This window comes from Lonchura striata, chromosome 1 (assembly GCF_050655825.1).
Source record: "Lonchura striata isolate lonStrDom1 chromosome 1, ASM5065582v1, whole genome shotgun sequence".
In the NCBI taxonomy this organism is placed as follows: Eukaryota; Metazoa; Chordata; class Aves; order Passeriformes; family Estrildidae; genus Lonchura; species Lonchura striata.
Window position 1 is genome coordinate 65,335,855 of NC_140703.1, and position 14,966 is coordinate 65,350,820.

The 14,966-nt window shown below is 42.4% G+C and overlaps 1 protein-coding gene across 1 annotated transcript; it reads right to left on the minus strand.

Annotated features, from left to right (window-relative positions):
- Nucleotides 1–301: 301 nt before the first annotated feature.
- LOC110468592 (fibrinogen-like protein 1) lies at nt 302–10,842 on the minus strand. The gene is made up of 8 exons (XM_085588410.1): nt 10,837–10,842; nt 7,917–7,973; nt 6,558–6,642; nt 4,401–4,560; nt 3,330–3,427; nt 3,161–3,249; nt 1,574–1,764; nt 302–637 (listed from the first exon to the last, which is right to left on the minus strand). The coding sequence occupies exons 1-8, from the start codon at nt 10,840–10,842 to the stop codon at nt 448–450; spliced, it is 876 nt and encodes a 291-aa protein (XP_085444536.1). The 3' UTR covers nt 302–447.
- Between the last annotated feature and the right edge of the window lie 4,124 nt (nt 10,843–14,966).

Genomic DNA, 14,966 nt, shown 5'->3' on the forward strand with positions numbered 1-14,966 from the left:
ATGCAGAACAAAGCACTAACAAAGGCACACCAGATGAAGTCAAATTCCCTATCCCATTGTTCTTTCTATCCTGATGTTCTCATAACTGAAACACTGATGGTTAAAATCAAGATGAGGAGGGTTTAGACTTGGAAAAGTATAGATTGATTAAAGGACATACTTGATCCTTCGAAGTCCAGAGAACTTTCAATAAGCATTCTCCAACAAAGTCTTGAAAACTGCTGAAAAATAAACCTCTGTTTATCCCATGACTGGAATCCATATGTTTTTTATTAAATTGTTGTCTGGCTGTGCTCAAACAACTCATGCTGTTAGCTTCAGGTAGCAGAAGCAGGTGCAACTCCAGCTATCAATGCAGGTTTGGCGACTGGCAGCAGCAGAGCACTGGCTATCAGCTTACACCATTCTTTTTGGCCTGTGCTTTTTCTCTTTCCAAAGCAGCAGGTTTCAGATGGCCTGACTGTTCTCACCATCTCCGCTCTCTCTGTCGATAAAGAATGGAGCCCTGATTTTCATGGCTGAGTATTTCAGTGAGTACCACATCCCATGCCATGTAGACCAAACCAAGCCGTCATCATGGGGTCCACTGTACCTCCCTCTTTTGTAGTATTGACCATTGAGGTTTACAGCATGGCACCTTGGAACAATGTAGTAAAGACAGAAAGGGAATTCTGTTTAGCATGAGAAGATATTACATCATTGCAGTGAAGTACCATTCTCACACAACATACATCTAGATATACCAGGGCAGGATGGACTAAATGGTTAATGTTTTTAGTAGAACACAGGAATATGGGGGTCATCCTAAAGCACACAGCTAGCCTGGTCAGATAATTCAGCCTGTTGACTCCTTCTAATGTCCCTAGTTAATACACCTGAATGGCCTGAACAAAGGGATGTAGTGCCATTTTGTACGCTCTAGCTCAAGTGTAGGCAGCTCCATACTGACACCAAAAAATGCAGATGTTTTTTCCTTGAGGTAAATTCTGCTATTGATGTACATTTTTGTAGTTCCACCAGTTTCAGTTGTTACGTGATAAGAATCTGTCTAAGAAGCTCACCCTGCACTAAAGCAGAGAAAATCTGTGAGTGATACATCCCAGTTTCCAGGGTTAAACATGAGTCCCTATCCATTGATGTGTGGCATACGCCCAAACAGCAAATATACCATCATAACTTATGGGGTAGCTCTGCCCTTAGACATGCTCCACTCTAGGGAAATGTCCTTCGTACACACTTCACCTTACCATGGTTAGAGTTGTTTTCTTCACTGGAGTATAACACAAAGCACATTCAGGAATTTTAACTGAACTCTTTTCCTTCCAGGTCATTGTCCCCTGTGCATTTTTTATAACCCATTTTGTTAAAGTGAATTCAACTTACCTGCTTCTCTATAATAAAAGTAGTAAATTGTTTTCCTTTGAGGATCTGTAGGTCTGAACATCTTAAGTTTGGCTGTGTGAGGTGGTAAGTGCACACAGCAACCTCCAGCTGCTGTAAGGCAGGCAAGTCCTCTCAGCTGTGCAGACGCCCACAACCTACACATCCAAGAGGAGTCAGCTATTTTCCATACCTGTTAAACCACCAGCCACCCTTGTTTTCTGATGCACAGTTGCCTGCCAGGAATTGATCGTGATCCTTATCAAATGTGGTGAACTGCATCCCTCTGTGAGAAGCTGACCACTGATCTTCAAAATTGCTCCCACCAGACAGAGCGTCGCCAGCATTACCAGAATAGGTGCCAAACCATAACCTGTAATTTTCCTGCAATAATATGTGAAACATTTATTTGATATCCATTCTTTCTGCCTTTCTTCATAGTTTTGAGGTAAAATTAGCTCTGGACATATCATCCACTGTCAAATGCATGACTGTTGAAGTCAAGGGTGACTTTTATCTCCATGCTTTAATGATCCTAGTGTAGATCAATGCAGGATTTAAACTTCCAGAAGGCATTGCTGCTGCTGCTGCTACAAAGGTCTCCAGGTTTGTTGTCATTCAACAACCATTTAATACACTTTATGGCAAGATGGAAAGCTCTTTCTAGATGATTAAGAACAACTTAGCAGAAAACTGCCAAGTGCCAAGTAATTGTCTTCATAAAGAGATCAGTTTTTCAGGTAGAATAAATGATTAGGCATTTTGCTCTTCCAAGAACTAGAAGCCATCTGATTTCTATGGTCTGGTACTGGTAGGAATATTTAGACTAATAGTTCCATTGTGCACAGCTAACAGGTCTAAGAGATATTTGATATTAGGTTGATAGTTACATTTGTGTGTGGGATTTCTACTGTCAAAATTGTCCTCATTTCTTTATGAAAAATGGCAGTAAGGTATTAAAATGCAGCTCTTCAAACTTTTCAAAAGAAACCTCTAATTACAAACTGAGCATAATGTGCACATTTATGGAGTAGTGATGGAGTTGGAACTAGGACTGGTCCATGCAGTATCCTTGGTTATTTGGGCTACTTACACATGGTGTTCAGGTAGGAAAGTCTGCAAAGAACAGCATCTGTATGGAGCTGGACACTGTCTATAGCACAACATGAGAATACAGGATATGTCTGGCTCTGGGCTTTTTGTGTTTGTAGCAGTAGGTATAGTGCTACAGGAACTTCTCTTCAAGATAGGAACTTACACTGCTCTTTCAAAGCTTTGATCAGAATTCCCTGGTTTATTCTAAAACAAAGATGAGAGGATTTGCTCTGGCACTTGCCTTTTATGTGACAGTCTGAAACACTCCCTTAGAAAGCAGGAGAACAGAGTTCCATTTAGTTGCAGAGGTTCAAACCCTAAGGATCATCTCACTCTCAGAAGACTCTTTTAATCACGAGGCCAGAGGAAAATACATGTGGGAATCCCTGTGCCCTGTGGCAGGGAACTGCCATCTGTTCAGCAGCAGAGGCAGCAAGAGGGCACAAACATGTGATCCTGTCACCCACTGACCTGGGCACCCAGTTGTAAGGAAAAAGTCCCAGGTCTATGTCCCTGATCCCAGGGCTGTTTGTCAGTCAGACAAACTAGGAAGCCCAGCAAACCAGAGCATGTAAATTTTGCAGAGCTGTTAGATACAATCCTGATACTGGTCTGATGCCACATATGCAGGTGCCCCACCCTCACAGACCAAAGCAAGCAAATCACTGCTCTCTCCATTTCTTACCTGCTCATTTGCAAGCTGGAAATTTTCATAGATTGCATAACGTCTTTCCCCATGCCAGTCCATCAGGTCAATCTTTAATGATTTCTCTCCTAAACATAAAGTTGTGTCATGTTAGATGAATGCCTAATGCAAATTAGAAAGAAATCTATGGAGAAAAAAATACTTGGACCTCTAGCAAGCAGGTCCTGGATGTGCTCATTGCCCAGCCAGTATTCATCATTCTTGCCCTGGAATTTCCCAAATCCCTGTTTGTAATCATCCCATTTCCTGCAGAGAGATATAAATATAAATTTCATCACAGGAGGGGACTAGACCGTTTTGACACTTGAGTATGGTAACAAATAATACTTCACCTGTATCTCTAGATACTTTTTTCTAAAAGTATCTGGCTCATCTAGAAGTAAGTACAACTCACAGCTTATGTATTCCCCTGCTAAACCTGTGCACACACATATATGGGGATCAAACCTTCGAACTACCAAAAAAAACCCCAAACCCTGTGTTTATTCTCTCTCTCATGTTGTTGTTATGGATATTCATTCTGCCTGACCTACTTACTAGTCAATGCTTCTCTTTAGGATGTTTTTATTTCACCTGAACTACCATGGCCAGATAGCTACCACTCTCTGGGCAAGCTGGCTGAGAGTCACTTGAGGTAGCTTTGCAATGCACTGCATAGACTTTAGAAGGCATTAGATATGCTCTGAAATTGTGTGTGCTGTGATAGTGAATTAACCTTCAAGGGGACATTTCTTCTGAACAGTGCTACCAGAGCATCTCTCCTCCTGTAAATTTCAGTATGAAAGTCACCTCTCTGGGATTTTGCATAGGAAAAGGACAATCTGGTTTGGCGTTTTTTAGAATTATCTGAATACGATAATAAATGTTACAACATGCTGAACACAATTCCTGGTATCAGAACAGATCTGTTCAACAGGTCTCAGTCTGTGCACTGGTAGCAGATACCTGCCAATTTGGAGCCTTTGACAGTCTTCAATAATGATAAAATACGCATTCAAATGCAGAGAACCCATGGAAAAGATGGTATTAGATCCATTTTGAAAATGGTCCCTTCCTCCCAATAGCTACCACCAGGTTGTCCAAATCCTAAGTTATCATCACTAATATATAGTCTTGCATATCCTGCTTCTCAAGGGTGGGGTTTATCCCAGCAGCAGGACAGGCATAGGAGTTAGTGGACCGACTGCAAGCCCTGTTGATGCAAGAACAGCGCGCCCACCTGTTGAAATTCTCCTTGCCGTTACTCCGCCGCTGAATGACAGTCCAGCCCCCGCCATCAGACATGTCACAGAATGCCAGGAAAGGCTCCCGGTCTGCCCTGGGCCTGATCCGGTAGTAGCCACTTGTGGTACTCTTCCGGCCATACACTGCAGAGCAATCTGGGCAGAACGGTATCAGTTTGTTAAATGGGCTGGGGACAAAGCCAGGGGCTATGTGCTGCCAAGAGAGGATGTCACTGAGAGGCTGTGTGCGACAAGGACAGCTGCCCAGCCTGGGCATAGCTTTGCAAGCCCTGTAAAATCAAAGGAAATGATGCAGCAATGTAGTAGCTACAGCAAACTGCTAGCCTGACAAAGATCTTTAAGGCTTTAGAGTCTTTACAGCCATGCCCTCTGAGGGAATAATGCCCAAATCCTCGGTGAAATGCAGGACAGCTACAGCTTAGCCTGGGGCTATATGATGAAAGCCTGGAACTGAAACTTTATTTGTCAGCAAGATCATTTACATGGAAACTAATTTTCATGTGGAAGATAAAGTACCCTCAACTGATAAGATCTGATAAGATCAGGGAACAATATTTCTAAAATAATAGGCTAAGCTCCTGTGTCTAGCTCTACCAGGGCTGTATCAGGAGATAGTCTTTCAGGATCTCAGTGCTTCACACTTTCAATGTAATGCCCAAAGGCTAAAATCTTGGCCACAGGCCATGTCATTCATGACCATGTTCTTAAAGTAACACCAAGGGACAAAATATGCATGCCTGTTCCTTCTTTGTGCCACAGAAGTAAGGAGAAAGCTGAGGAATAGGGAGGCTTGGCTTATCCAAGGAGCTGCAGCTGAGCCAGGCACTCTGGGCTCCCCTAAGTCACTCAGGGAATATGGGCTCTTCAAGACCAGGACCCATCTCTTCCTAAAGCAGATGCCTAAAGTAAATCTGATGGAAAACACGAAAGGTGATTGTTCCTCTTTGCAGATAAGAAGCCCTGCTGAAGATGTCCATTTTGTACCTGGGTAATAGCTGCCTACAGCTCAGATAAGTGACTCTAGCCCCAAGGGATATCTTATAGGGGCAACCAGTCAGCTCCTTTCCTTCCCATATATCTGTATTTTAAATTGAGATCCACTTTAAATTTTTAAAAATTTTAAAAAGTTTAACAGAAGTAAAACATGACACATGGGACACTGCAGGGAGAAATAAACATTGTGGCACACTACTGCAAACTGTACCTTGTTCATACACTATCAAATTTCCACTGGTTGTGGGTAAATGCATCTCATGCTGCACGCTTCTGTTGCCTGAGAACAGTTCACTTTTCGTTCTGTGGTAAGTGTTCTCCAGTATGTCCTTCAGCTGCAACTCATATAAGTAAAGCAAATCTTGAAGATGTTTTAACTTTTGTCTTAATTTATTGTTGTCTAGGAGGCAGATATCTTTGTCCTATGGAGAAAATAAAACAAAACCCCCCCACACTTCAGTCAGTGGTAAAGAGAGACACAGAGAAAGGGGTATCTGTGTTCTCTTGACCCTAGCATGCCACACTGCCTATGTGGGTCAACATGATTTCATGGTGATCTCTTCCTAAGATGTCCAAATCTTGCACAACATAAACTGTTTAATTGAATCCAGTGGAAAAGGGGGTTCTGCAATGACCTTGGCATTGATCAGAGCATGCCAGAATATGATCAGATGCACAAAAATTTACTTTGGACAAAAATAGTTTGTCTTGACCCCCACTTGGTGAGCTCAAGAGGAAGGTTTGCAAACTATGGGTTTGCAAACTATGGAAGTTCTCAGGTTGATAAGAGAGGGAAAACTTGGCTCTTGCACTGCAGATGGGCAAAACCAGCAAGGTTCCAGAATTAGCTTTGTGTAAAATTGAAAAGGAGCTGATATTTTGGTTATAAAAATACATTTTTAAAAAATACATTTTTGTTGTTGTTTTGAATTCTTAGTAATGTCAGTTCAATCTCCCAGACAGCTGCACAGCCCTTAATGCTATGAAAATCCTATATTATCAGGACGACATTCCTTTAGCTGCAGGCAGATGCCTTTTTGCTCTGCTCTTACAGGTCTCCATCCCTCTTGTGGGGGAGTATTCATGTCTGCATGATTTGGAATGGTGAACCATTGAGAGAGTAACTAAAAGATACACACCGAAAACCTGGGTGCAGGTGAGCCACAGCTGACCAGAAGAAGGAGCAGCAGCAACCAGTGCATCATCGCACTCATTTCTTATCACCTGAAAAGAGGCATTGACAGGCTGTAATGGAAGCTTTTTTAGTTCCTCTCACAACTTAATCCCACTCAAACTTATGTTTAATTCCCCAGGAGATCATGCAGAATTTGTTAAGGAGGTTGCTTGAAACTACAGGCAGGACAAAATCAGGATAACATGTATATTAAGGAGAAGCTAAAGCACCAGTGCAGTATGCTGACAGGGATAAAAGCTCAGGTCTCCTCCTTATTCCTCACAGAAATAAATACTCTGTGTGACTTTCCATCAACCTCTGTATCTCCTCCCAGGTATCCACACAGGAAGTTGCTCAGCAATCATGTCTCCTTGATGACTTTTCATCAAAATCCCCCAGAGTTTATTCAGTTCAAACTTCTCAACGTGGAATCAAGAGGAATTTTCCTCCTGGTTAAGTGATTGTAGACATTTCCCTCCTCATCCTTGGAGTGGTCTGTAAGGATGGGATTACTTTGGAGGCCAAATCGCATGTGTGACAGACTGGACATGAGATAGATTTTCCTTGGATTTCAAGGGAAAAGATGTCTACTGCCAATCTGCTCCAACACACAGATGAGGTTTTGACTGGAGAGTCTTAGCTAGAAAATATGCTGACTGCCACTGGGAACATACTGTTGAATGTGAGTTATCAGTACAAATAGTTCTCAGTGCTTGCATGGTGCTTTAAAAAAAAAAATCAGAAAGAAAAAAAAAATCTGTAAAATAGGCTAAACCCAACTCCCTCACTTCACATCTGGAAGTGCTGCACAAACTTGGCTCCCCAGCTCTGTGCTCTGAGTGAGGTGCTTTGTTTCAGCTATGGCTCTATCAGCATCCCTGCAGCAGCTGATGCTAGAGCTGCTTCCAAACTAACAAAGCTGCTGCAACAGAGGAGCCCTCTGCCAAGATGGGCAGGCAGGGCTCAAAGAAAGCCAAGGGAAGAAGAGCTCCACAGAAGTTGCACATAAAAGATGACAGGCAGGTAGATGCCCCAGTCTGTGGCAATATTCCAGCTCATAGAGAGAAGAGTTCAACATTGCAGCAGGGGGACCCTGCAAGCCAAGGACCACTGGTGCTGTTCACACCATCCCACAGTGGTGCCAGTGGCTGCAGCACTGGTGCTGAGGTCAGATTTGGACCCCACGCAGTGCCCATGGGTGATGACAAAAAGCTCCCAGGAAGGGTGGGATGAGTGACAACTCCTGGAAACCAGACAGTGCAGAGCAGAGAGAAAGAAAGCAACTCCATCTAAACCTTTACCAAGATACATGAAATGCACCTACCTTTAACTTGCTTTTCTTCAGACCTCTTCCTGGAAAGATTATCTCCCTTAAAGCCAACTGCAAAAGAAAGTGATCATAAACATGGCTGCATTTCAACAGGTTGATGAGATTTTCCTCTCCAGATGACCTACATCAAGGGCACAGATGAAGAATGTTTCACAGCACTAGGCAGTTTCACAGAAAAGGTATTCCCAATTCCTTGTGTGAAAGAGTTACCCAAACTCCAAGTTTTCTGTTGTTACCCAGTACTCATCTTACTGCTTCCCAGTGAGAGCAAACAACAGGAGGCTTCTAGCAACAGTGTTCTCTAAAGGAGAGGGAAGAGGGGCTCTGCTGCTTGTGTACTGCTACCTACCTTGACTAGGAAGCTCAATCAAGACAGACTTCTTTGAGTGTTTATGTGAATCTCTCAGACTAATGCTCCCTGTGGGAGTTTCAGCTCATGTTTTAACCCAGCCAGGACTATTTCAGTAAGTCCTGCAAGGTGGAAATAACATAGCTTTTCCATTCAGCATTCCTTTTGCTGTTTAATCTGTTTTATAAGAGCACAGCTGTAATGCCAAAGAAGCTTTGCAAATCTGAAGCAAGAAGCAAATGTGGGAGTATTAAGCAAGACTTACTGTTAGACTGAAATCTCAAGAGGGTTGTGTAACTCTCCTGTGAGCTGGATGATTAGATTTCCTAGTTTACACAAACAAGGACATTTGTGGAAAAGAGAAAAAAATACAAAACCAAACAGATGGGTGCCTCCCTTTTCATTATGGCCAAGGAATTACAGATTATTTTAAAAAATAGCAGGAATGTTACATTTTACAGAGCTTTGTTCAGAGGAGAGACGATGGACACAAAAGACAAGGCACATAAATCCATGGTTAATGTCTGTGCTGCTCTTCAGGAAAGCAGGACTATCCAGCTACTACCAGCTACAAAAATACTGTTTATTCCTTTAAAACTACATTCCTCTTCTCCCGCAAGAGCCCTGATTCATTCCACTGCCAAAGGATTATGTAAGCAGTGCTTTTCTTCTCACTTGTTTTCTAGCTCCAGTTTAAGACTGGTTTTGACAGCTATGAAATTAAGTGAGTGAAATGTTTCCTCTCCTCCCTAGTGGGTACTTGGCCCATTTTTCTGCCTGTTTGGCCAGGAACTGCAGCTGGCAGCAGGGTGCTCCAGTACCATGCATTGGAGCACAGGGAGGCTGCACATCATCCCCTGGGGCTTTCACCAGCAGCAAAAGCTCTTTCTCAGCCAGACCCATCCAGACAGCACTCAACATGCTGTGCAGCAATTTATGCTCTTGTCTAAAAGATGGCCAAAAATCTCATTGGCCTATGAGCACCTCCTGATCCCAGTGGGATCAGAGACAGGGCCGAGGCTGTGGTGTCAGTGTTGGGTAGCACAGTCAGTGCCTGCAGCTGTCTGCAGGGCCATATGGCTAGGGAGCATCAGGCCTCATAGCATTAAGTTCTCCTGGTCCCAGGGCAGAAGGGAGCAGAGCCAGTGAACCCACATGTGTGCTCTGTCACTGCAGCTTTGCAGGAACAGGACTCAATCTCCAACCCTTGTTCAGTGGCTGCCAAAACGTCTCTCAGAGCCAAGACATCTGGAGCACTCTTGCACTGCCTCTAGGCCTCCACCAATGTTCGCCTCAGCAACATCTGCATGCGAAAATCCCACTCAGCTGGAACATGGTTCTTGCACACTTGTTTCATGATTAATTTATATTCGCAGGCTAGAGAAAGCTTTAGGAATATTTGAAGAACAAGAGAGGAGTTGCCAAGAGAGGTTGAGTTCTCATGAAGGGAGTCTAGCAGGAGAGTATCTTCAGGTACTGCTCCACAGGCTCTGAGCTAAAATAATCAAGTCATGGTAAAGCATGAGGACACTGTGTGATCGCCAGTGTTTCCTCACAAATGTTGAAATCTCTAGGCATTGTGACAATAAATGCTGGTTTGTTTTTTTTTTTTTTCCTGGAATACATATGCTTCACAAATATTCTGGAATGCAAATTCCTGTTTAGTTACTTGGAAGGAGATTAGATTCCCTTTTCTTAAGATACTCAGTGATCTTGTCAGCAAAAAATAACAGTCTCTTTAACTAAAAACATTCCTACCTTGCTGTCCTCCACCTTCCTTCCAGCAAAAGTATGTAGGTGCTGAAAAAACTCTTATTCACACATTAAATGCAATACCAGCACACGCAAACTCATGGATAAATGTGACTGAAGAGCATGGCTCTGGGGCAGCTCTTGATATTCCTACAGATATGGGGAAAAAATTGCCTGGAAAGAAGACAGGAACATGACACCTGATGGACACCTTCAGAGCCTAAAGGAACATCACTGCAGCTGGAAGACAGTAGTGGCATCTCAAAACTCTCCCAAGACCAGTTTCTTGTTGGTTGTTTGTTATTAAAGGGGAAAGTCAATAAATTAGGCAGAGTGCTCCAGGCTCCAAAGGAGGTAGAGAGACCTGAGGATTTCACAGCAAGAGTCTGACTGCCTACCTGTGCTCTAGGAAAATACAGGGTAGTCTGGATCCAGCTCAAACAGGTTACTTGCAGTGAATCCAGGTGCTCTATGCATTTGCATTATTTTTATACTTTCCTATCACATCCTAGCTTCCATGAGCACCCTGCTCACAGGGAGAGACTGCAGACCAGGCTCCTTTGCAAGAGCTGCAGGTGTGGAGGTATCTACCAGGGGCCAGCATGCCCTTGGGCTTTGAGCTAGTGTACATCTCTGCAGGAATCTGAGCTGCCATTTTTTTTTAAAAAAGTTAATACATGAGTTCTGAAACAAACATATATTGTTTTTTAATCTAACAATAAAAGGTTTAATTAAAAAAAAAAAAGTAAGATAAAATTAAAAGACCAGGATGACATCAGCCACCATAGTTTCAACCTATGAAACAACCGAAACCGGCATTTGCGCATGAAAAGTCTGTGGTTGGTAAGCCAGAAGTAACCACAGAAATCTGTGTACAAAGAAGCAGCAATGGTGGCAGACCATGAAACATACTAGATCTGAATATTTTGATAACGTTCAAAGAGCAAATACATAATTCAGTTTAACTAAGGAGTCTGCATGCAGCCTGTGAGTATCTAATAGGTTGACACAACAAATGTAATTATTTTGTAAGTTCCTGAGGGCAAGCACAGGTCTCAGCAATCCCATGTCAGGAATAGCTCCAAGTAAAGGGAATTAATCATAAGACCAGAGGGAGTATGTAGATTCCACAATCTTCTACCTACTTCAGGTCAGAGAACTTCCCTGACCTAATTCACTCTCATTTGAACTGGAATGTCCCTTTGAGAAAAAGACATTTTGTTGTAAAATATTTAATGCAAAAGAACCAGCCACAAACCTTAGCGTGTTCTTCCACTTTTTAATTACTTGCATTGTTGGTTGGTTTTCTTTTTTTTTTTCTGCCCTGAATCTGAATCTTCCAAATCTCATCCTGTAGCCTTTTAATTTCATGATGCCTTATTCTGAGAAGGGGAAGAGCCCTCTGCTGCCAAAAGCCTTTTTCTCTGCTAAAGGCTAGCTCCAAACACAGAAGCTGTGTGCTTGCTCCTGGCTGGGAATCCAAACCTCCATTATCTGCTTTGGCTGTGGGTGTGTGTGCAAGAAACCCTGCAGGATCATGGAGTGAGGGGCTGCTTGGAGCTTTTCCTAGGCAGGGCTGAGGAACATGGCACAAGCATATCACACTCATGAGTAGGGCACTCAGCTGGCATGGCGAGGAAAGGCACAAACAAGTTCTGCTCCTGGAGAGATTTCATTCAGAGCAGTTTAATGTAGAACAAGTACATAGAGGTGAGAAGAGCTGTGGGTGGTGTATGACAGGGTGTGATGGAGGTGGTCTCACTGGGCATATTGAGGGGGCTCTAGGAACTGCAATATTCTGCCTAGATTTGGGAGCCTGATCTGCCCTAGGCAGGGACAAGCAACAGAGATATGTGCTCAGGACAGGAGCAGAACTGCAGGTTCTGGAGGGATCTCTGCAGCCCAACAGAGAAGTGCCACTCCAATTTAACTGCCTCAAAGGTTAGGCAATTGCTGAACAAATACCTTTGTAGCTGTTAAATGTTGATGGTGTGAGAATGCTTACACCCCTTCTGGGGCACCTTGTCATTTTTCCAGATCCAGCCATGTCTGACTGTGATTAAGTCACTCACATTAAGAGCCATATAAACAGCTCAGGCAATATTTCCAAAATCTTTCCTCTATGTGGATCCAAGGATCTCACTTTTGTCGCAGAGCTACATGCCACAGTCATCTGTCACTAGCTAATCCCTGCTGTTGTTCCAGGACTTTTCAGTGTTACCTGACTTCCTCTGTCACTGATGCTCCAAGTCTGACTGGCATGGTGTTAGCCGGTGCAGTCAGGATGACTGATTCACAACAACTGAGAAGTTAGTCCAGAAATGCCTGCCAGCTTTTCAACATGTGCACACACAGGCCATGCAGGTGGCAGGTGCCTTGCTGGGAGGTAGAGGGCCTGTAAGCAGACCTAAAATGTTTATAACACATGTTGATGGTCCTTCAGGTACCAAGAGTACCAAACACCATCCTGAGGTCTCGTGTTCTGAGACTGACAGTGGATATAAGTCACAATTTACTCAGTGCCAGGCAGTCGCTCTTATTCTGTCCGACCATGCTGATCAATCTGTGTCAGCTCCAAACTTCATCACTCAGGATTTTATCCAGGCCATGGTTTAAAACAAAACATTAAACAGTGCAAGACAACACCCAATCCCCACAGCATCTCTCAGGAAAAGAATTGCTTAAGGATGGTTTCTCTTTCAGTTATTTTAAGACTAGTGTGCTGCACTTACATCAATGTGAAACAGATTGATTGAACCTTTTTAATCAAAGTTATTGTCTATCTAGTCAGTTGCTTGAAGAAGCAACAAAATACTTTTATTTTATCAGTAAAACTTGCAGTCTTGTTTTAGAAATATATTTGACACAATTATTTTCCCTAATTGCATGTTGATTTACAATTATTACTAATATTATTTCTATTGCTTCTACTATTAAGCTTCTTTAATATTTTATTAGTTGAAATCCTCTGCTCTCACTTCTCAGGGAGCAGAGCCAAGGTGACAAACTATGACCATCAGGTCATCTGATCTACCTGTTTTTAATATTGGCAGAGAATTCATTTTTTACCCACTCATCTTAATATTTCTGCTATCTCAAGACTTAATAAAAATGTAATTATTTTTCCTGTCTGTCTGAAAAGAATCAGATAGAGAAGAGCAATACCTACCAGTTTTAATATCTGTCAAGTTAAGAGATTCTGTTTACCACCTTCTCTGTTATTTTCGGAATGCAAAATATGTCATCACCCTTCTGAGAAATGCATACTTAATCCTGCTCTTTAGCCAGTATGTAACTGGATTATTTACTCAACATTTAAATCTTTTTTGATAATTCAGCTATTTTACACTGATGAAAAATTGTCAGAGGATCAGAACTGGATTGTCAAGGGTTATTAAATATCAGTATCATGACTTAACCAGCAAAATATAATGAAAAGCATTTACAAGTCTTGAATTTAAAAAACATAACACTTGCAATGCTTCCTTTTTACTTTTGGCTTTATGAACTTTGGATTTCATTCCTATGCTTTTCTCTACCAGCTGAGAGATAGAAATTTAATTTTATTAGTCAAAAGGAGGTGTTTTTATTTTGGTCATCTGAGTTCAGAAGTTAGGGTCTTAAGAAAATAGATCAACCACCAGGAAACTCATGAAACTCGTGAAACTTAGTATCACTGGGAATGCAGCATCTATCTATGTGATGAAAACTGGGAAGAACTTTTAAAATGCACGTTTACCTGGCCGGCCCTGGAATTCAGCTCAGGTGCCAAACTGGAAGCCTCCCACCTCCAGCCCCTCCTTTGGCTGATTTTTACAGGTGGTCTGGTGAGAAGTCCACTTCAATACCTAAACTGCCTTCACACCTTGGTTCTTCCAGAACCCAGGACAGGGGAAATCAGACTTCTGTATTTCTACACTGTTCTCTGATGTGTGCCTCTCCCCTGCCACTTCCACCATGAAGGTGCTCCATGGGTGTAAATCCTGCTGAGAGTAACTCACAGGATCTTCACCCAGTCCATGGGATCAAGCCTGTCCTAAATAACCTGCACTGCAAGTGCATGAGATAAACAATGGTCCCCAGTTGTGGTATAATCAGAGATGTTTATTAAAAGTGTACATAACTTGTATATTTTCACCATTGAGTTAGAATAGCATGAGCCTGGATAGCCAATGGTATAATTATTAATAAGCTTGTTAACCAATAACATTCATGATCAATTCCCTAATAGCAACATCAGATTTTTCTCTCAAAGATAAATGCTTATATAATAGTTCTTTCTACAAACTACATACACCTGCTACTTGTTACATTTTTTAAAACTTTGTTACATCTTTCCTGCCTTAACTGAATAGTCTTTTATTTCTAAATGCTCTTTGTTCTATCAATTACAAGTTCCCTTTTTTCTTTCCCTATACTGCACATGTAATTTTTATAACTAATAGAAAATTAATTAAATGTTTCTTATCATCATCAAACTTAGTTTCCATCCTTGTTTAGCTGCTTCTTAAATACATAATTATCTGAATATACCAAACATCCTTAGCACCAACCTCATGAAGTTTAACAAAGACATGTTTTCAGAGTCTGTGCAGGGGCTGGGTCCTGGTCGATGGCAAGTTGAACATAAGTCAGCAGTGCCCTGGCAGCCAGCAGGGCCAACCCCATCCTTGGGTGCATCAGACACAGCATGGCCAGCCAGGAAAGGGCAGGGATTGTCCCACTCTGTTCTTCACTGGGGCAGCCTCACCTTGAGTGCTGGGGGCAGTTCTGGGTGCTACAGTATAAGACAGACATTAAGCTATTACAAGTGTCCAAAAGAGAGCTGTGAATGTAGTGAAGGTTCTTGAGGGGAAGCCATATGAGGAGTGGCTGAGATCACTTGATCTGTTCAGCCTGGAGGAGACTGAGGGGAGATCACAATGCTGTCTACTGGCTCCTCA